Source organism: Urocampus carinirostris, chromosome 11 (assembly GCF_059441175.1).
Source record: "Urocampus carinirostris isolate Australia breed hairy pipefish chromosome 11, RoL_Ucar_1.0, whole genome shotgun sequence".
NCBI classification, from domain to species: domain Eukaryota; kingdom Metazoa; phylum Chordata; class Actinopteri; order Syngnathiformes; family Syngnathidae; genus Urocampus; species Urocampus carinirostris.
In genome coordinates this window covers 19,440,786-19,462,268 of record NC_142359.1, presented here as the reverse complement: position 1 = coordinate 19,462,268, position 21,483 = coordinate 19,440,786, and the positions used below count along the sequence as shown (strand labels likewise).

The window sequence follows — 21,483 nt, the reverse complement described above, 5'->3', positions numbered from 1 at the left end:
TAGGTTCTCAGTGAGAGCATAGTTCCCCTCAGGGCTGTGGGCTCCAGAACCAGAGGAGCTCAGAGCAGGAACTGTCAAGTCCAGAGGCGGAAAACTACTGTCAGACAATCAACTTTTACTGTACAAGGCACTAAAGCCTGGAGCTGTTTAACCACTATATGATAGGTTGCCCACCACTCCCAATAGCATACCTGTCAACCTGTACGGTTTTGCCGTACAAAGTACGTTTCTTATGGATTTTAAGACAAGTACGACGTACGAGAAAACCTGTACGGAAAAACACAAATTTCTCAATTATGGGTACCATCCGGTAAACACCGACTATCACGAAACGGCAAATCAATCAAGTCAAACCAGTTCGCCGCGGAAGCCTCTATCTCGTTATCGTTTTTTTTCGTTGCAAACGAAGCGAGCGGTTTGATGTAGTAAAAGGAAGACCGTTCCTTTTTAGAGAACCGGCTTTTTCGGCTCAACTCATTAAAAAGAGCCGGCTCTCGAACGGCTCACTTGCTTTGATGCATTATATTACGAATTATGATGCTGTATAAAGAAGTTAAGGAAAAAAGGAAATATAAAAGGAGAAAATGAAAAAAGACAGGTTTGTGGTTATCCCTTTAATCAGTATATTATCAACAATAATTTGAATAAGAAAATGTATTATTCTACTTAATTATATTTGCATGTATTTTTTCCTTCTTCATTGAAAGACCAAGCTACTTCATTTTTGAACTTTTTTTATAATAAACCTTATTCATGTCGAGCAAATCAAACGTTTGCTTTATTCCGATTTCGAAATCTTCGTTTGGAAATTTCAAAATTTCGGTTTGTTTGGCAATTTGCATACTCGGCAGCCATTTAGAAGCCTGCATCGAAAAAAATTGTGCTTCCGGACTCTCCCGAGTGTTATAAAGTCGTGCATTTTAATTTCATCTTCCTAAGTAGACACACAGAGAACACGTGAAAAATAAGTGGTTAGAGATCAAGCCAAAACCCCAGCCCCAGAAGAGAGATTCAAAAGAAGCTAACAAAATTGATGACGCTACAAAACGTAAACATACATTAAAAGCATCTTTGAAAGAGGAGTCCGTGTGGCTTTTTAGCAAACATTGCATGAATGAAGATGAGTAAATACAGGTACATACTGATGGCAGATGGAAATAGCGATGTCATATACATGCAATAAATATTATAAGTAGATTTATAATAAACTTAATTTTAAAGTGTTGTTCTTTTATATATTCTGATTATCAATCCATAATACTTTGCAATGTTGTTGTTTTTGTTTTTTGCGATTAGTAGTCTTATTTTGTTTTAAGTTGTGAAAAATGGGGCAGGCAACTTTATGGCTGGGCAGGCAACTTTTCAAAATTGTCTGCCCTGGTGTCTGGGAACTTTAAGTCATGAGTTTCAGTCACTGATAAACCTAAAGACTTTGAAATCACACGTCAGTGTCATGTCCAGCATGGTCGCCCCCTGGGGACCGGCTGTAGCAGATTGCCTAATTTGCGTGTGTACTTCTTAAAGGCGGGTTGTGGGTATTGGCGGTTGCTGGTTCATTGCGTTTTCTGTTCCGCATTCATCTGTTCTGTTTGATATTGTGAATGTGCTTGATTGCTGTTGAGATTGTCAAGAGGGGTTGTTCAAACCTCACACTGTTTGTTTTCTGTTATTAGTGTAAATAAATTTGTTCAAACGGGACTTGATGAAAACTGTTTGCTCGTTCTGAGTAAAAGCCTGTTTTGAGAGTATTCCTAGTCTGAGTTCCTGTTTGCCTGTAAGCCTGTTTTTGTTTTGTCCCTGAGTGTTAGACAACTTTTATTTGCTAAATAAAAGTACCGGTAACTGGTCGTTACGCGATTGAGTTCTCCCTTCCTGCCTCCGATCTGGTCCTGTGACAGTCAGACACGTAACCACCTCTAGCCTCTGCAATTGTGCTGTTTTATAATATTGTGTATTTTTTGTATGTATTTTTCAGACATTGAGAATTAACCTGGGCTAAAATGTTATAGTACGTGACATGGGTTCATGGATCATACCTGTCCCTTTTCAAATAAGGAAGAAAGAAAGACTGCTTGTAGAAGGGGTGTCATACTTAATTGCACAGAGGGCCAAAACTCAAACCATAGCTTTGGTCACGGGTCAAACTGGATACCTATTTATTGAATACGCTAAAACTTACTTTTTTTTTCATAAAAACATAAATATGAATTCAAAACAGACAGGAATATATTTCCAGAATACACAAACTTAAACATTAGATAACTTAAAAAACCGTTGCCCTCCGTAAAAATATCTCCTAGCAAAACAAACAACATTTGTGCTTTTCACTTTGGAATTTGTTTTGGTGAAAAACAAATTCTGGATCTTCATCTTCTTATTTAACTCTTCAACTTTCTGTATCTTCTGCTCTTCATTCAGGTTTTTCAGCTTACTCCAATGTTTTGTCTTGTGGTGCGTTTTACATTCAATTCCTTAATTTCGGCCACATTAGCTCCACAAAGAAGACACACGGGTTTACCCGAAATGTCAGTTAACGAATATTCCACCTCTCCTCAGTTTTGAAAGGCTTTTGTTTTTCTAACTAACTTTTTGGCCGGCCATTGTGAGGGGTTTAACATCCCTGAATCCACAGTAACAGAAAGGTCACCCTGCTTTTCTCCCTTTAGCCTTCCGTTACATAGTGATAGATAGAGGTCCGTCCCTGGGCGTTACGTCTTCGCTTCCTAACACTAAAGACTCACTATTAATGCAGTTGTCGGTCTTGTTTTTCAACCAACCGGCGTGTTGCTTGTCAATCGATAGTTTTAAAAGTGTCTGCGCTCGTCAGGTTGCAGCTAGCTCGATTCAGGAAGTCTTTTGGCGGCAGCAGAAGCGATGTATTGTGGGATCTGTTGTTTGAGGGTTATCAGCATTTCTGACAGCCGGGCTATTATAGTAGATGTATACAAAAATATTTCACGGGCCTGATATAATTGTATGTCAGGCCAGATGTGGCCCGCGGGCTGTGAGTTTGACACCTATGGCAACAGAAAATGCCACACACTTCACACCTAGCGTGAGAAATTTGGCTTTGTTGCCTTTAGAAGCAGAACGTCACGTGTTTTTCGAATCATTGTGATCATTTAAGACAGCGGCTACCAGGGAGTAAGATAGGGATTTTAAAAGACGGGCACATATTTAATACTGCACAGAAAGAAAATGCAGATCACGGCTGTGTCGTGTAAAATGTGAGCCTTTTATTTATACACGACGGCGCCAGGGCAATCATACTGCGGAGAGGAGTGCCAGATTGCAACACAGATGAGTCTTTTTGTGTTGTTGTCATTGGGGGTTTCTTGGTAATCGACCGAATGGCATTCACGTTTTATTGTTCCTTGAGGATTAAAGTCCCAGTGTGTAGTATTTCACTAGATGGCACTGGATCGTCTAATGCGATCGAAAACCAGTGCCAAAAGACTCGATTCTTTAGACTATTAATCCGAGTGGGGATCTACCCAGACCGGAAGTCCAACAAGGATCCAATTCCCCTTAAAGCTCCACATCAAGGTTGCGGTAGAAATTGGATTATTCATTTGTTCTTGAATGTGGAGTATTAAACTTTAAAAATCAACGTGTGCTTCTATCACATACCCATGCATTTAGGATAATCTAAATCTAAACATTGTTTGTTTTTTTGTGCTCATTTGACCCTCTTCATTCATCTGAATTGTATTGGTGTAATAATAGTCTGTGCAGCCCTTTGAGACTTTTTGTAATTAAGGGCTATACAAATAAACAGGAGTTAAGAGCACAGCTTAACAGCAGGATGCTAGACACATATAGCGGCAACTTCAGTTCCACTAGGGTTCCACAATGTGAAAGAAATATAAATGTCTGACCTATGATCACTTTTTTCAGAAAAGAGAGAAAAAGAAAAAGATCCAAAGAGAAATAGAATAGAGAAGGGGAAAGCAAGAGAGAAAGATGAGCGAAACCAAAAAAAGAGAGGGCAAAAGTAGGTAAAAAGACACAGAGCGAAAGAGGAACAATGAAAGAGAAAAAGAGACAGAAAGAGAGAGAGAGACAGAGAGAGATAGATACAAGTACAGCGTTTGTGAGGGGCTGCTGGCCTTGGCAACATCAAGTGGACATATTTCAACCTGCAGCTCGTTTTTCCTCTTGCGCTTCGAGTGTTGTCTCTCGGGCCGGATTCAATCCCTTAGCGGACCTGATCCGGCCTGCGAGCTGCCAGTTTGACACCCCTGGTCTATAGTATGTACTGGTAGCAAACACTTGTAATCATTCAACATATCCTACTTACTTACTAAAGCATTCAAGTAAATTGATACCAGATAGCAACGATAACTTACCAGATATGTTATAGACACTGCAAACGCGGACCTTCTTAAAGATGTCCTCAGTCCAGTCAGTTCTATGTTGGCTACCGCCACAGGCTCCTAAGATACTTTTTTAAAAAATGCCTGTTTCCTTTGGGGATAGCAAATAAATGTGTTTTTTCAAATTCTGATTTGTACACCCATATACACAACTGCTGAGCGTATTGATTTTGAATTACTACTCTCAAAACACAACGTCCAGATATTCTCTCACTCTATTCAAACTCGTACTGCTACTCCCGTTGTTTGGGAAAGGGGTCTATGAACACGTGTACTCGCAGAAAATACGTTTTCTAAAACATCTCCGCTGCATATTAATGTGTACTGCGGTCAAGGCTAACGTTTAAATAATGTTGACGTGATGCAAAAAACAAAAACATCTGAGCTATTGCGTTTTGTTTTTTAACGTCATCAAGGATCGTATCATTTTATTTCAATTCCTACTTTTTCCAAAACAATTTGATGAAAATATAAAGTTGAGACTCTTGTATGAGCAGATATTTAAAATTAAATGAAGAAATGATCGTTTTTCCCTCCCTGCAAGATTTTAGAAGCCAAATGGAGAAGTCAGTTTGCCCACCCTTTTGCTTAAACGTCTCCCATTTGTTTTCTCCTGTGCGTCTATTGATAATATAGCGCCACCCAGTGTCAAATGTACGAGCGTACCTGGCAATTGTATGTAAACGCTTAGAGCAGGGGTCTCTAACCTGGTGCACGCGGGCACCCAAAGGACAGTTATTCTGAAAATAACTCACCACCAGTGCAAGGTCATTGTGATTTTCAAGTAATTTTTATTTTGTATTGGTTGACTGAGTCTATTTAAACCCCTCTTTGTAATGATTTACCAGGTAATAACACAATAACTAATTAGGTTGTAAGATTAGAAATTCAAATAAATACCAGTTCATGGGCAAAAAAAAAATCTATTCGAGTATTGATAACTATTCTCAAGCAATAATTCATAGGGAAGAATGAAAATATATCTGTGTGATAAACAAATGTATTTATCTTTTTATTGATTGTTTTATGAGAAATACAACCAACTGAATTCTAATTTATGGGTTTTATAAAGCAAATGAGCACAAAATGTGCAGTTTTCTAGCTATCTTATCAAGCTACCTTTTTAGGTTTGTAGCCAACAATCTTCCTAAATTCTAGCTATTTGGCAAACTATCTAGCTGGCTTTCTATATTTTAATTTGCCAGCTAGCTTGTTAGTAAGCTACGTGTTGGGCTCCTTTCTAGTTGGTTATCTAGCTTTATCTTTAGCTTTTTATTCAGCTACTTAGATGGCTGTGCTCTTTTAAATAAAAAAAAAAATCTAAAACAGAACATTATAGCCACTTTCATAGGTAATTATCACCCATTTAGCTAGCTACTTTGCTAAATTTGTACATTTTTTGCATGCTATCTAGCTAACAATTTATCTTTTTTGATAGTTATCAAACCTTTCTAGCTGGCTATCTAGCTTTTAGATTTCTATCCGGTTGTTTAGATGGCTTTTTACACTTTCAGCTAGCTGTCTGTCTTTTAGCTTTTAGATGTTATTTTTTTACCCGTTTTTCCTTCCTAGCTAACTATCAAGCTACCATTTTATCAAGCTATCTACCCAAGTTCCTATTTTAGACATTCATAACAAACTGGGTGCCCTTTGGGCTAATTAGTAACCAAAGATAGCTCTCAACTTGAAAAAGGTTGGGGACCCCTGACTTAGAGCTTTAATAAATTAAAGTACAAGGTATAAAGTATAGAACTAAAATCACAAAATTTAAAAAAACTATGTTAGTACATTCGGTAGAACTACTAAATCAAGTTGCCGATTGATGTTCTGTAAACTTGAGCACAGTATAAGTGAGATTGAGAATTTCAATCAACAAATGTATTTGCTGGTTCCAAACCCTAACCCTAGATTTAAACACTTCCATTCTATAGTTTATGAATGACCTAGATTTCATATTGACAATATCTGTGTATTATTTGTTATAGCAACATCTGTTGCAGAGTGGTCATCCTGGAAGGGGGATTACCTCATTTGCGGTCCCTTCAAAGTTTCATTTTCCCTCTTGAGGTTTTTTCGTTTTCCCTTGCCCTCATGTAAGTTTTAGATCAGTGGATGATGTAATAATAGTCTAGTTTGTAATAATCTGTGGTCTGTGCAGCCCTTCGAGACTCTGTGATTAATGGCGTCACAAATAAACATGACTAATGTCATGTAGTGACCATAATCAATTTGAAGTTTTTGGGTGTGGCTAACAATTGTAATTAATTTGAAATAATGCTTCAACATCAACTCTTTTCGTCCCCGCCTTTTTTTTTTTTTTTTTTTTTTTGCATTTCTTGCCCCTTCCTCCCCCCTTCTGTCTTGGCACACACCCATAGACATTGCCGGCAGTGTTTTATGTCTCGCATTATGTCTTCTTCCACGGCTGCTGCTCATCGCCAAGCAACCGGCGGCTTTCACCCAAACGTCCGCGTTGACGTCACGCGGCGGTGTGTGAATGTTATTGACTCAATGTTTGGATTTTGGTTTTCATTGTTGCTGTTTATTTTCTGCAAAAAGAAACAATAACCTGGGCCCCCTTTAGTGAATCTTGGGGTGGCGGAAGTCCTTTCCGGCAAACTTGGCCTTGTCGCCCAACTCCTCCTCAATCCTGGAATGGAAAAATGGAGGGTGGGTGGGCCGCAGGAAGTAAATAAATCTAGAGTGTCAACCCAGTTAAACTTACCTCATCAGCTGATTATATTTAGCCAAACGCTCGGACCTGCAGGGGGCGCCGGTCTTGATCTGCGGCATATTAACATACAGTTGAGTAGGTTGGAGTCATGCAAACTCGAACAACATCTTTAGAAGCCCAAACACTTTATATACAGTAATCCCTCGCTGTATCACGGGTTACTTTTCTCACTTTTACAACTTTGTAGATATTCAATATGCATTGTGTTCTGCGTTTTGAATGACTGAACAGTAGCTCCACCTCTTGTTTGCCTGTGACTACCTTCACTTCAAGATTGTGGTCTGAGTCAATGTTTCTCAAGTAGTGGGTCGCGGGCCTTTTCCTTGGCAGAATAATGTTAAGGAGAAAAACGAAAAAAAACGAAGAGTCAGTTACATTCTTTAACGGTAGATCGTGGTAATTTCCTCCTCAACTTCTTCCAATTGTTCAATCAATCGACGCCGTTCAGAAGGACCACATCTCATTCTATTATGATTTTGTAGGTTTCATTTCCTTTTTCTGCCCATAATAAAGGTCCCAAGAGAGTTCGTATTAAGAGGAAGGAAAAGTAGAAAACCGACTATGATAGAGCCAACGTACAAAATGGTGTGAGTGTCTGCCATTATAGCGCCGTTGTCAAGTACACGGAGTGATTGAAAATTTTTATGATTTTAGCTTTTTACCAGTATATTAATCTTTGACTACATAAAATAAATAATTATCAATTTTTGGGTAGACGCTTTATTTAATATTTTTAATTTCATTTAGCATGTGGCTGTTTATATGGAATTGAGGCTTACAGGCGGGTATATAAGTACTTGAAGTCTCATTTGTGCTGGTCAAAAAAAAAAAGTGATTATATTATACCATCTCTGCTTTAAATTGCACAATCCTTTTGTTAGATACATTTAAAAAGTGAAATTTGTATCCTGATTTGTTTTTAAGCTTGTCATGAAGGTGGAATGGTGGGTCCTCAAGACAGACCAGTTGAGGACTAGTGGTACTAGTTGTCCACACACGCCAAACAGTTTGACAAACCCATTTAACATACAAGGGCTGCAACTAACGTTTATGTTTATAATCGATGAATGGCTTGATTCTTTTCCCCCCCCATCCTCTTTATTCAATTATTGAAGTTTTGGTCACATGAGAAAAAAAATAAAAAAATAAGATAAATATATAACAAATAAAAAAAATCCAAGTGTTTGTCAAATAAAAAACTAAAAATAGAGATGTATGCTATACACCTGCAAATATGCAAGATACCCTTTACTTTCCACCTCGTGCTTTTTTGGAAAGTGGGGGGAAACCGAAGTGCTCAAAGGAAACCCAAGCAGTTACGGGGAGAACATGTAAACTTCACACGGGGAGGCTGCAGTAGCTGGAATTGACCCCTAGACCTCTGCACTATGGGGTTGCGCTCTTGCCACCTAGCTCCCAACCAATTCAAATTAAAATGCATTAACATAGCACTTTTCAGGCAAAGAATTGCAACCCATAGTGGATCAAAACACGCATTTTACCATTTCCAGGAATTTCTCATCTGTTGGCCAAAGTTATGAAAAAATAAATGATCAACGCAGGTTATGACTATCACAGATATTCTTTGTAACACAACCCCTGCGACAAACGAGAGATTACTGTATTCCCTTTGAGTCTTTAGTATGCAACCTGTCCAGTGCAGAGTCCGACCACCAAGTCTGAGATGAAGGTGTCCTCAGTCTCTCCAGAACGATGGCTGACCATCACGCCCCAGCCACTGTTCTGAGCCAGCTTGCACCTGCAAACAAACACATACTGTGAATTCTGGACCACATAGCGCACTGGGTTAAAAGTCGCATGACAAAATTAAAGTAAAAAAACTCATTTTTGTCTTTGGACGAGTCGCTCTGCATTTTTTCTGCTGCGTTGTTTTCAATTCTACTCTGAGTTGTTTACATCACATGTTTCCAGTCCATGTGACTATTACAAAGACAAGCACACACAGTGCCGTGAAAAAGTATTTGCCCCCCTTCTGATTTGTGCATATTTATCACTCACAAACAGGTTTCAGATCATCAAACCAATCTTAATATCACACAGAAACAACCCAAGGACATACATAATGCAGTTTTGAAATGTTGATTGCATTTATTAAAGGCACAAAAAAAATCAAAACCTATCTGTCACAATGTAAAAAAAGTTAAAAAAGAAAACCAATAGCGAGTTGGGCCAACTTTGGCAGCAACAACAGAATTAAAAAGTTTACAATCATTGGTATTGATAATTGGCCCACTCGTTGCAAAATTGTTTCATATGTGCCATATAGGAGGGGTTTCCAGCATGGATTGGCCATTTAAGGTCACACCACAGCATATCAATTGGATTTAAATCCAGATTTTGACTTGGCCACCTCAGAACCTTCAATTTTTTGGGGGGATCCATCGAGAGGAGAACTTGCTGGTGTGTTTTGGATTATTGTCCTGCTGCATGATCAAAAGCGCTTAAAATTGAGGGCTCGAACTGATGGAATTACTTTTTCACATAGAGCCAAATAAACAGATTTCTTTTGTGCCTTAACATAATCAAAATTTCAAAACTGCATTTTGTATTTCCTTGCCTTGTCTCTGTGTAATATTAAAATTGGTTTGATGATCTGAAACCTTTGTGAGTTATAAATATGCCAAAATTCAGGAAAGGGGCAAATACTTTTTCACGTCAATTAGCTACTTGCGCTCAAAAGAAAGTGCAAACGAGGGCTGCGTCGCATAAAATGTAAGTTGATATTTGTTGGCATTAGTGGATGCCGCGGTAAAAAAAAAATAATATTGTAATAGCTTTTTCTCGTTCCTCAAGGATTAAAGAAAATCTTACCAAACTGGCGTTAACGCCGATAATACGGAGAGAGGTGTAGCTTTTTCAATAACTTGTACTGCTACTCAATTCTGATGTATTCATTGAGGACTTGATTTGTGGGGGAAAAAGTTGAAATATTGCAAGTATGTTGTAATTGTTGAAAAAAGTACTGTCAAACCACCAATTATAAATTAAATGAATAATGTTGGCAAAACATTCATTTCTCTCAAAGGGCATCGTCAATAATTGCAGGCGTCACTGCGGTCTTTTGTATTTAGAGTGCATGTGTTGTGGAAAAGAGCAGCTCCTCGTTTTCCTCAATGCCATCACAATGGATAAATAAAATATGCAGATGACAGTTTTAAATGTAGCAAAAAAATAAGGCGAGAGACACAAATGCCGACACATCCCCAGATAGACCGACTTACGCGCGGATGGACTCTGTGACGGAGCCGATCTGGTTGACTTTGAGCAGCAGGCAGTTGCAGGCCTTCTTGTCCACAGCCTGTTGAATCCTCTTTGGGTTGGTCACAGTCAAGTCATCTCCTACAATCTGAAAAGTCACTCTCTTAGTTCCAGCAGACCGCACACAGAGTTCGGACTAAAGCTTTACAAATAAATGGAACACATTACTTTTCTTGGTAACAAGTACTGTAACACGTTTTTCATAAATTTTGCAACTACTGTCGTTACTGTATGGTGCGTTAACGTGAGTATTCAGAAATCAGGGGTCATTAATTCATAATCTGCATTTAATAAGTACTGTGCTAGTCACTCACGTTGTTACATAGAACCCTTTAAGCCAGCAACATTAACTGAAGGGTGGGCATGTTTATATTTAAAGTACAAATAAATACGGTTATGACGGCGCCATCTCAAGCACAGAGTACAAGGAAGCTGAATTTCTCCTCATGAAGATATTCTCCCTACCGTATATACTCCCATCTAACCTGAATTAACAACTATAAAATAAAATACCTAGATAAGCGGGTCATCTTGTATGTGCATATTTGATTGTGTGTCACCAGTAGCGAATTGTAGGCAGCGTGACGAGTGGGGGCGGGGTTTATACAGGAATAACAAACGGGAAATCAATAGGCCAAAATTGAGCACAGAATTAACAGTAAAAGTGTACTGAATTTTGTTCTTTCCATTTGTCAAATCATTTTTATCATGCCTGGAGATAAAAAGAAGACGTCTTGGACAGTACCCAGATATGGAAAAGGAAATCGTCGAGTGGTTTAAAGCCCAGGAACAAAATCGATGATATACAGTTTTGATAGTTATTCTGGTCACACAATGTTGCCACGAAAGTTAATCGGTGAATTATTCAAATAGACAATTGATGAATGTTACTAAATCTTTTTAATAAATCATATTTAGGTGTTCACATTTTTACAACTTTTAAAAATTGGAATTAAGACCTTTTAATAAACATTAAGGCCTCAGTTTTTTTAAATAATGTATTCAATGACTTAAAGGATCCCTGGGTACCCTTTTCCATTGCTTTTATTATGTGGTTATTTTAAAGCAGTTTTACGGGGTCAGCTCCTCTGTACGGTAATTTGTAACTAGATATTTACTTTCAGAGTAACATGATACTTTTTGGTTTCAGTAATCTGGGGGGGTAACTCAATTACTCTTTAAACGAGGTACCTGCAACTAATAACTGTTTTTAGGTAAAGCGCCCAACACTGTTAGTGTGTAAAGCGAGGCTACAGCATTCACCTGAATGTCCACAGAAGACGTGAACTTGGCCCATTGCTCCCAATCATCCTGGTCAAATGGGTCCTCAATGGACTGGACTGAAAAAAGAATGTGCAGGTGTCAACAGAATCACTGTTATTTTGTTGTTGTTTTTTGCCTACCAGGATAATTCTTGATGAAGCTGCGATACAAGTCCCCAAGCTTCTCGCCGCTGATGTGTCTGGAAGGGTCGTCGGGTGACTTAAAGTCCAGGTCGTACTTTCCGGCGCGGAAGAACTCTGATGCTGCGACGTCCATACCGATGATGATCTTGTCTGGGTAGCCGGCCTTTTCGATGGCCGTCTTCAACAGCTCCAAAGCTGCGGCGCACATCATCAACATATCAGCGCACGAGGCATTAAAGGGACAATGTGTATTATTCGACCTCTAGATGTCATTGTATTGTGTAGTGCATTAAGAAATGAAACTGACTGCGGAAAAGCAAGAGTAACCCAAACGTGCCGATTTGCGGCTTGTTTTTTTTCGCTCAGCTTTTCACGAGTGTTCTGGGGCAACACGTAGCAGCAAGATGGTTTACAATCGTGTCAGCTCCCTCTAGGTGAGGCTCATTTTATGTAAAATAAATGAAAATTCCTTAAACTACCAGAATTTAAAAATGCATATTTATATGATTATTTATGTATTTTTGCTTATTTTTTTAAAGTAATAGTTTTTGGGGGTTTTTTTACCACAAGGATGGCACACGCAGTTTCTTTAAGGTTTTGTGAGGGTGTGTGCACCTGCAACTAAGACAGAAGTGTGTCTGCATTAAATGTGCTTGCCTGTCAGATGACATTTTGTGTTTGCAAATCAAATCTGACACATTTAATATGTGCCGACGGAATCTCAACATTGTTCTACAGGATGTTGGAGAATACATTGATATGTCAGCGTCTGTCCATGGACTTTTTTATAAGGCATATCTCCATTTATCTAAATTCATTTAGAAATTCATATTTGCATGTGTGCGTATGTTGCTTATAAGCTCGAGAAACAGTTGAACCGATTTTTGTGAAAATTTACACAGTTGTACTTTAGATCTCAGGGAGTGGCTTTAGCTAGGTTTGGTGTCAAGGCGCTCCCAATTAAAAAAAAAACAACAACTACAAAATCAATAAACATCTGCTTTTGTGTACAAGAATGCCCAGCAATGTAATGGCGAACATATAACCAAAACCACTTCGTCTTGCGGGCCACTATGCTTGTATCCGTCTAAGAGCGAGAATCTCACCCTCATTGTTCTCCAGGATGTTGGGTGCGAAGCCTCCCTCATCACCCACATTGGTAGCATCCTTTCCGTACTTTGCCTTGATGACATTCTTCAGATTGTGGTAAACCTGGGGTCGAAACGACAGGTTGTTAAAGGACACGGTGTAATATTTGACCACTATATGTCACTGTATTATGTACTGAACCAAAAACGAGTCCTACAAAGCACAATGAAGAATACAAACTACGGAGATGCAAAGTGAAAAAACTGCACCATTATTCTTCTCATTTTTTGCTCATCCTTTTACAAGATTTTTGGTCTTTGGACTACCCTTGTAACCTTTTGTTCAGATTCAGATCTACTTTATTGTCATTCTAGTACACGTGTATACAGAACGAAATGTCGATACATCTGACCCGCACAGTTTCCTTGAATGTACAGATATAAGTAAAAGTTGTATTGTATTATGGCTACGTATAGTATTTTACCATAGTGCCGATAGTGCAAGAGGAGTAGCTAACCAGATGTGCAAAATGGGCAGTCAGGTTAACAAGTCAGGTAAACAGTAACATTAACACTGTAACAATAACGCTGTAAGTACAATAGTGCAGAGAGCAAATGTGCAAGGAGTGGCAAGCTATAAAGAACTGCCAGTAGTGCAAAAAGTCAGATTAGCAGCCGTTTAGATTTAGGTTAACTATATGTTAGATTGACCATTTAACAGTCTAATGGCTAGGGGGACTAGACTACTGCGGAACCTGGTGGTCCTGCACCGCACACTGCAGTACCTCTTCCTCTTACCTCTTCTGTTGGTGATAGGAATGAGTGAAGAGGTGTTGTAAAAGGATAGTGGGATGTTTGGACGCGTTCTAAGGGATGGGCAGGGCACCTCTATGATGCGGCAGGGGTAAACCAATCAATATTGTTGTTTTTTACGGTTATAAGACGCTAATTAATATGCAATATCCCTTCAGAGAACCGAAACGGTTTTAACCGCCGCCAAACGCACAGTTGGGTGTCTCACCTCTGCACCGATCCTCATGGCCTCGTGGAAGTCTTTGGCGCCCACTGGCAGGATCATGAATTCCTGCATGGCCAGCTTGTTCCCAGCGTGACTTCCCCCGTTGATAACGTTGAATGCCTGCAGGCAAAAAAAGGAAAACCCACTGAGAATGATCCTCCAGGTCCTGCTCACATTTATTGTTGAATTTTTTGTAAAACCCTATATCAAATATTTTATCCTGCCTGACAATTTGGTACACTGATAAAGCAACAACCCAATGAAGCATTTTTTTTCCTTCTCACTTGTACAACAATAAGAACACTTTAGTGTAGGAAAATATTTTTTTGTAGGCCATGGGCTACAAACGCTTTTCCAAAAATAGGGGTGCACTGTTACCCATTTTTGACAGTCAAACCTGATGATCTAGACCAGGGATCTCCAACCCTTTACAAGCCGAGAGCTCCTTTGATACTAATTAGTGTAAAGGGAACCCAGTTTCGTATGCATTGCTAAAATAACTTGTGTTATTACCATGTTGTTACCAGGTAGATTTTTGAAAGAAGGGTTAAAAAAACCCTCAGTAAACCACTCAAAAGATAATTTTACAAAAAAATAAAAAATTAATCACAATGAACCAAGACTGGTGAGCTATTTTTAAAACGGGTCAGCAGGCACCACGTATGTCCTTTGGGGACCCCTAGTGCCCGCATGCGGAAGACCCCTAATCTAGAACCTTGCAGATCCTAATCATTCAAATTTTCTATGAACAAAATTAACTAAACAGTACCTAGAAAAATCAAATTAGGGATTATTTCCACAGTTAATCCTGAATAAAAATGTGAGTAATTTTAGCAGAGGAAGACAAATGAGAAGGCATTTGGCATTGGTTTAACTTAAAAGGGTATGAAGAGTCTAGATATGAATGGAACATGTTATGCCTTGAAAAATTGTGGTTTTCGTCAACAGAACATCTTACTTCGGTTTAAAAAGAGTCTCTACCAGAAAATCTTTGAGTTCATAGGAAAATCCATTGCCGTTGAGTCAAATGCAAGATATAATCTTAATACTGATAATAGTTTAGAATTGAAAGGCCTTAAATAATAATAATAATTTCCTTTGTATTGTCATTCTTTGTAACAATGTACACAGAACGAAATGTCGATACACCTGACCCGTTGTAGCGAGCCGATGCAGCCGCAGCCAACAGAGGGCGCCGCCATTTTACCAAATCAGAAGATACTTGATAGAAAATGAAATTGGGGATGCTAAGGAGTGCCTTTTGGGGGAAAAAAAAAATCTCAAAAGTTAACATTTTTGACTTCCTTCTCTATTTGTCCAAGAACACTAAGTGTAGCTTTCCTGCATTTTTGGTGGGTTACATCCAGTGCTTAGATTTTGCAATACATATGTAATTGTACATCGTGTTGACTGGGTTGAGTGAAAAAGCAAACCACGTTTTTTTCGCACTCCAAACCACACCTCCAAAAATTAGTCTTTTGTGATGCCTTTTTCATATGTAAATTGGACCGGATTATAAGACTCATAGAATTAAAGTTGTAGTAAAGGCTGAGATTGCACAAAGTAAAATAAAAAAAAGAACCATATTTTTGCATTGATTGGTCAGTCAGAAAATATCACTGATTACATTTGCATAACATTGAATGTATCCCGGATCTCGGAAGGGTGCGCGCCAGATCCCATCCACTTGACCACTAGGGATACAGGCACATAAAAAGGCATAATCTTCTCATTATTACAATATTTTTAGTCACAGTACCCAATTGTTGACTTTATTTTTGGGCTGGGCTTCGAGAATATTGTCAGACATTAAACCGGTCCTTGGTACGGAAAAGGTTGGGGACCACTGAAATACAGGTACAGTATTGTATCACCGACTAAAAGTCTTTAGGAAACAACAGATTCTGATAAGCATTGTGGGAAGTAACTTGGTGACCCTGAAAGATAAATGCATGGCCGCACATATTGGAAACCTTTGTCACTAACAATACTTAGTTTGACCTGACTAAAAGGAACAAATGTGAGATTGATTTTAATTACTTTGTTTTCTCCTTTCACTAACATTTTTGGTAACGCAACTAAAAATAATCCCATGAACCTTTTCATGAGTCATCTGTATGCCTAGTGATCTAGTGGATAGGATCTGGAGCTCACCCCCATCAAAATCTGGGTTTGATTCCTGTCAAGTCTAATGATATGCATTTGGAACAACCTTACAGCCTAGTGGTTAGAATTTAGTGCTCTTACTATCCTGATATCCTGTTCGATGCCTTATTGACTAATCAATAATTGCACTGATTTGGTAACTTATTACTAATTTTGTCCGCATATAAGGCGCATCGGTTTATAAGTCTCACATTAAAATTTCCGGCCCATTTGGAATTTTGGTGGCGCTGGATAGTCCATAAATTACGGTATTAGTAGTCTAAATGGATGAATTAGTGAACTACAAGGTTATGGAGTAAATACTCAATGCTGAAACTGACAGGAACAGGTAGGATGACGTCCTTGTGTCCGGCCAAATCGGCAATGTGGCGGTAGAGTGGCACCCCCTTCTCTGCGGCCCCCGCCTTGCAGACGGCCAGAGAAACACCCAAGATGGCATTGGCCCCAAACTTAGCTGAGGACACAGTTGACCAGTCAGACTCAGGGTGACAAGCCCAAAGCAGATGGATGAATAAATACTCACATTTGTTCTCAGTGCCGTCCAACTCCAGCATGAAGTTGTCGATCTTCTCCTGCTCGACAACACTGAAATTCTAAAATGGCATAGTTGTCCGTTTAGTCCAACAACAAAAACATATTTTCCTCTTGGACATGAATAGTAAATGCAGTGTATGACTGCAATGTTCTTTCTGGATTGGAATTGATGAAGATCCCCCTTTGTTGCACAATTATGCTCCTAACTAAATTTAAAGTCAGTAGAATTGCATTTTGTCATTCTGTTTTTTTTTTTTGCTGTGCTCCGCTTGGTCACTGGGTGATATTATGAATACATCATATTTTAACAGCAACGTCATACAGAAGAGTTAAACTACCATAAGTCGTTGAAAAAAATCGTCAAATTTGGAAAAGGATGAAGGAAAAGAATTACTGAAGCGAATACCAAAGAAAACGATTATGAGCTTGTCAGTTAAGTTGACAATGACATTAGTCTAGTACAGCGAACGGGAATCTATTGCCCGCAAACCAGATATAGCTCTTTTCATGAGCAAATAGGGCTCGGAGATAAAATTAGATCCATATCAATTTTTTGTAGCTTTCAGATTTTAATGAACGCAAAGACTGAAGTGATATAGTAATCTGAACGTTCGTCCCAGAATATACGGGGCAAAGTTTTAACTGCAGTGTAGACTACAGTGTTACACAACAGAGCACGTCTTGGCTGTACGACTCCAAGAAATCGTTTATAGAGAAGCTAGTTAAACAAGCCATGTTCATTGTTGAGACACTTTATGATGAAAACCCACAGAACAAACTGTAAACGCCAACCACGCACCCAGAGCAATTTGACAGGGTGAGTGGTAGGGGTGGGTGGATCCTTAGAGACATAGCGCACTCCACGAAATGCATCCATATTCTTTATGTTTGTAGTATTTTTTAGCATTTTTACAAAAGAAACCTGCTTGCACCTCGTTTAAAAATGCAATTATTTACGAAAAAAATGGAATCTTAAGTAACTGTAGGAAAGAGAATTGGTGGTATATTTGTTGATATGGGACATTAGAATTATTACATAGATTATATCAAATGTCACACGGTGAAATAAAATGTGCTGAAGAATTAACTTTGGTCTGAAGAGCTGATTTGGTGCTTATGGTGAATTTTGTCTTAAACTATATGGTGTGGCTCTCCCCCCCAAAAAAAGAATATATTTTGTTTTCATGACCAAGAGTCAAAAATGATCCGGCTCCTGGCCTAGTAGGTTACTCAAGTTAGTTTCTCAACCAGAGTGCGGCAATACACTGAGTGAGATGCGCTGCAGAAATTTGTTTTCATTTTATTGGTATAAAATAATTTTCCACAAAAGGAGTAGTGTTAAATTCAAAGTGGGAATCATTTCTATCTAAGGCAGTACTGTATTCACCTTTGCAATGAGGCTGGGGGCAATGTCCTTGTTGACGTGCTCCACAGCCTTTAGCGTCCCTAGGAAAAAAAAAAGAAATTGAACCTGCAAATGTTGATGCCGTGTCCTGGACGTACCTTTGCCCAGGTAGCGGCTCTTGTCGCCATCTCGCAGCTCAAGGGCCTCATGGACGCCGGTGGAGGCACCGCTGGGGACTGCTGCTCTGAAGTGACCTAAGAAAAATTGCACTCCTTAGTCTCTATTAAGGCTATGTTAGGGTACGCCATCTAGATCAGGGGTTTCAAACGTGGAGCCCGCAAGCTGGATCAGGTTAAAATCCAGCCCGAGAGACATGCCGCTGAGAGAAGCACAAGAGAGAAATGAGATGCAGTTTTAAATATGCCCACTTGAGGCATCACTTTTAAAGACACTGGAGATGTATTTTTATCTCCGTTTCTTTTCCTTCTCTTTTTTATTTTTCTCAATTTGTTTTCCTGTCTCCCACCCGTCTTCTTCTTTCACAGTATCTCCCTCTGTCTTGAATTCTGTCTTTTTCTGTCTTGCAGTGTCTCCTCTCTGTCTTTCCCTCGGTCGCTCAGTCTCTCATACTTTTTCTTTGTATCTTTCTCTTTGTCCAGCACTTCCATTTTTTCCCCCTACCATGTGGCTGCCAAGGTAAAATGAGTAGGCCTGCAAAAACTAATCGATTACAATTGATGATTTAAAGCGTGGGCAACTAATTAGATCATTGATTTTTGGAATCAAGTGATTTAGGGGCACAGAGTACTGTAAATCATTGCAATTAAGTGTGAACATCATTCCGTTGTGACGCTGGGATTTGTAGTATCGCTTTGGTCCGGCAGAGGGCACCAAGACAGTTTTTATATCCAGAATATTGAACAGTGCATCATTTGAAAACAAAATTGTCATAAAAGTTTCAACTTTGTATTGTTTGACTGTTTCATCAGGAAATAAAAAAATTACAAGGGAAAAGACAGTGCCGCAGAAATACAGAGAGAAAAAAAGGGAAATAAAAAAGAAAGGAAAAAGAAAAACAATTTTAATGGGATGTTAAACTCTACAAAAGAGGCAACTTTTCCTTTTTGTTTTACATTACAGCAGCATACATTGTTTTGCGCAGTTTTTAGATCTGTCCAACACTTCAATATTCGAATAATTAGGAGGAAATTAGAAATGTCTTTACGAAATTCGATTCATTGATTAATCCAAAAACATAATGTATCGATTTTTTTATTAGGAAATTAATCGTTTGTTGCAGCCCTAAAAATGAGTTTGACGTCCCTGCAGTAGGCTATGTCGCACGCTTACTCACCCTTTGCGGTCCACAGGTCCACTTCCACTGTGGGGTTCCCTCTGGAGTCAAGAATCTCCCGAGCGTGGATCTTTGTGATGGACATCTTATCAGAAGACAAGAAATAGCAAAGGTGAAATTTGCGCTCAACCCCAAACTGCCACCCCCTCCTCCAGCTAATCAAAATGTGAAATGAGTGTGGGGGTAGCAACACTGTACTCTGAGAAATATTTGCGCTATTAATACCGTGACCTTTTCTAGTTGTTTCAGTGAGCTATAGCATTGGGGCTTCACTAACTTCCCAGAATTTGAAGAATGTATACCTGTAAATGTATACGTTTCCTTGTGTTCTTTACTTTTCTTGATCATTTCAAACTGTGCACACTATAAAACAATTTTTGCAGGTATGCTTTTTTTTATAAAAAAGACCCATCTTGTGTTTCCTATTTTGGCTCTAATCTGGATCATCTCCATCTCTTGTAGCAGATAACAATGTCCTTGCAGCTCACTAATGAAGATGGAAGTCTAAAATCATGCACTGCTTCGTATAATAACTACATTTCCTGCAGGTGGGGAAAAACTGAGAAAGATGCTGAAAGGATTGTGTTGTTTGTTGGCTAAATACAGTCAAATAAATGTGGTTTCACAAATGATCTTTGCTTTTATTTAGAGAGTCTGTCTAGCCGCCGCTTGGTGTTTGAAAGGTTTATTATCACTTAAGAAGGGGAATTACAATCATTAAGTCACACGATGCCATTAACGTCTATTTTCGTCATACAGTCAATGACAGTTACTTTTATAGTCGTAAGCAGTCTCAGAGTCAAAGACAATTACATATTTTCTTGTCAGACAGTCAATGAGTAAATCTCAGAGACTTCTATGCTAGTCATATGTAGAGTTAATGCAAATTACGTCTATTTTCATCATAAACAGTCACTGAGTTAAATCCAAAGACTTCCATCGTCTTAACCGATTGCAGGGATGTCAAACTATGAGCCAATACAAATGCAGTTTATTTTCATCATATCATGGACAATCAATGGGTTAATGCCTAGGACTTCTATCGTCCTTGTAGACAGTGTAAAGTTAAAATAAGGGAGCAATTGGTTGAGGTGGACAGATATGAAGAAATCATTTCAAGATTATTGAAAATTTGCCACGCTATTTTGAGGAAATTTGTCAATTTTTAGCTTTGTATTAACAATACCCAATTTGATTTAAATGTCAAATATTTGTGGAATATAAGTTGATCAAAGGTATTTTTTTGGCATGGACGGAGGGGATGTATAAACCCACCCACCTACCCACCGATGAATAGACCAACCTACACCCTTGAAGTTAATGATAGTTAAACACCTTATAATACTTAAACATACTGCATTTAAGTATATAATATTTTGTGCTTATCCTTACACACAGTAAAATGTTTTATATTAAATTACCTAGCTAACTCATCTATTAAATTAAAAATAGTTTGCAAAAAAAATGTTTTTGTTGTTGTCTTTATGTGTCAATATACAACTCAACATTACCATTTATATCATTTTCTAATAATATGTAGGAAGGACCTCTCCGTTCTCGAAGACAAATAATGCCCTTGAACTTGAAGTTTTGCAACCTTTCTGGACTACGGACCTCATTTCCGGTATGTTTCAACTTTGACCTTGTAGCGAAAGTCGCTCAAATGAGAATGTAAACCCAAATTGAATGATCGGGGGGGACTTAAGAGGCCTACCTCGGCTGTCTTGAATGGGTTGGGGGGCTGCTGGTGCAGGTGGTTTGTCCAAGAGGAGAGGAAGGGTCCCGCGGCCACAAATAAGTAACCCGCAAGCGTTAACGCGAGCGGCTTTTTATAGTTTCAGCAAACTGGGGGGCGGGTCCAACAAGAGGGCGAGGGACCGTGTGCCAATTTGATTATTTCTGTGTAGCGTCTACGCCCTTTGCTTTTAGGCAGAGGGAAGACAAGCTAATGGACTAGTTCTAGGTGGGTACAATCATACCTGTCAACATGTACGTTTTTACCGTACAAAGTACGTTTATTATGCATTCTAAGACGTGTACGACGTACGAGAAAGTCTGCACGGAAAAACGCAAATTTGTCAATAATGGGTACCATCCGGTATACACCGACTATCACGAAACGGCAAATCAATCAAGTCAAACGAGTTCGAGTTGTGTAGTGAAAGGAAGTCCGTCTCTTTTTA

The 21,483-nt window shown here is 38.9% G+C and overlaps 1 protein-coding gene across 1 annotated transcript; it reads right to left on the bottom strand.

The window, feature by feature from the left end:
* Window positions 1-6,896: 6,896 nt before the first annotated feature.
* Window positions 6,897-21,181, bottom strand: eno3 (enolase 3, (beta, muscle)). Its single transcript, XM_088346781.1, has 14 exons — window positions 21,015-21,181; window positions 19,301-19,385; window positions 18,105-18,200; window positions 17,989-18,047; window positions 16,591-16,660; window positions 16,388-16,521; window positions 13,905-14,021; window positions 12,902-13,007; window positions 11,793-11,990; window positions 11,653-11,729; window positions 10,353-10,477; window positions 8,761-8,869; window positions 7,102-7,160; window positions 6,897-7,026 (listed from the first exon to the last, which is right to left on the bottom strand). Exons 2-14 carry the CDS (start codon window positions 19,383-19,385, stop codon window positions 6,957-6,959), a joined length of 1,305 nt encoding a protein of 434 aa, XP_088202907.1. The 5' UTR covers window positions 21,015-21,181; the 3' UTR covers window positions 6,897-6,956.
* Between the last annotated feature and the right edge of the window lie 302 nt (window positions 21,182-21,483).

What these genes read in the sequence shown, in the direction of transcription:
- eno3 (XM_088346781.1), bottom strand. Translation starts at nt 19,385, where the DNA reads ATGTCCATCACAAAGATCCACGCTCGGGAGATTCTTGACTCCAGAGGG. An exon ending in GGACCTGTGGACCGCAAAGG is followed by an intron (nt 18,201 to 19,300) that starts GTGAGTAAGCGT and finishes AATTTTTCTTAG; the next exon opens with GTCACTTCAGAGCAGCAGTC. An exon ending in GTCACAGAGTCCATCCGCGC is followed by an intron (nt 8,870 to 10,352) that starts GTAAGTCGGTCT and finishes GTTTGTTTGCAG; the next exon opens with GTGCAAGCTGGCTCAGAACA.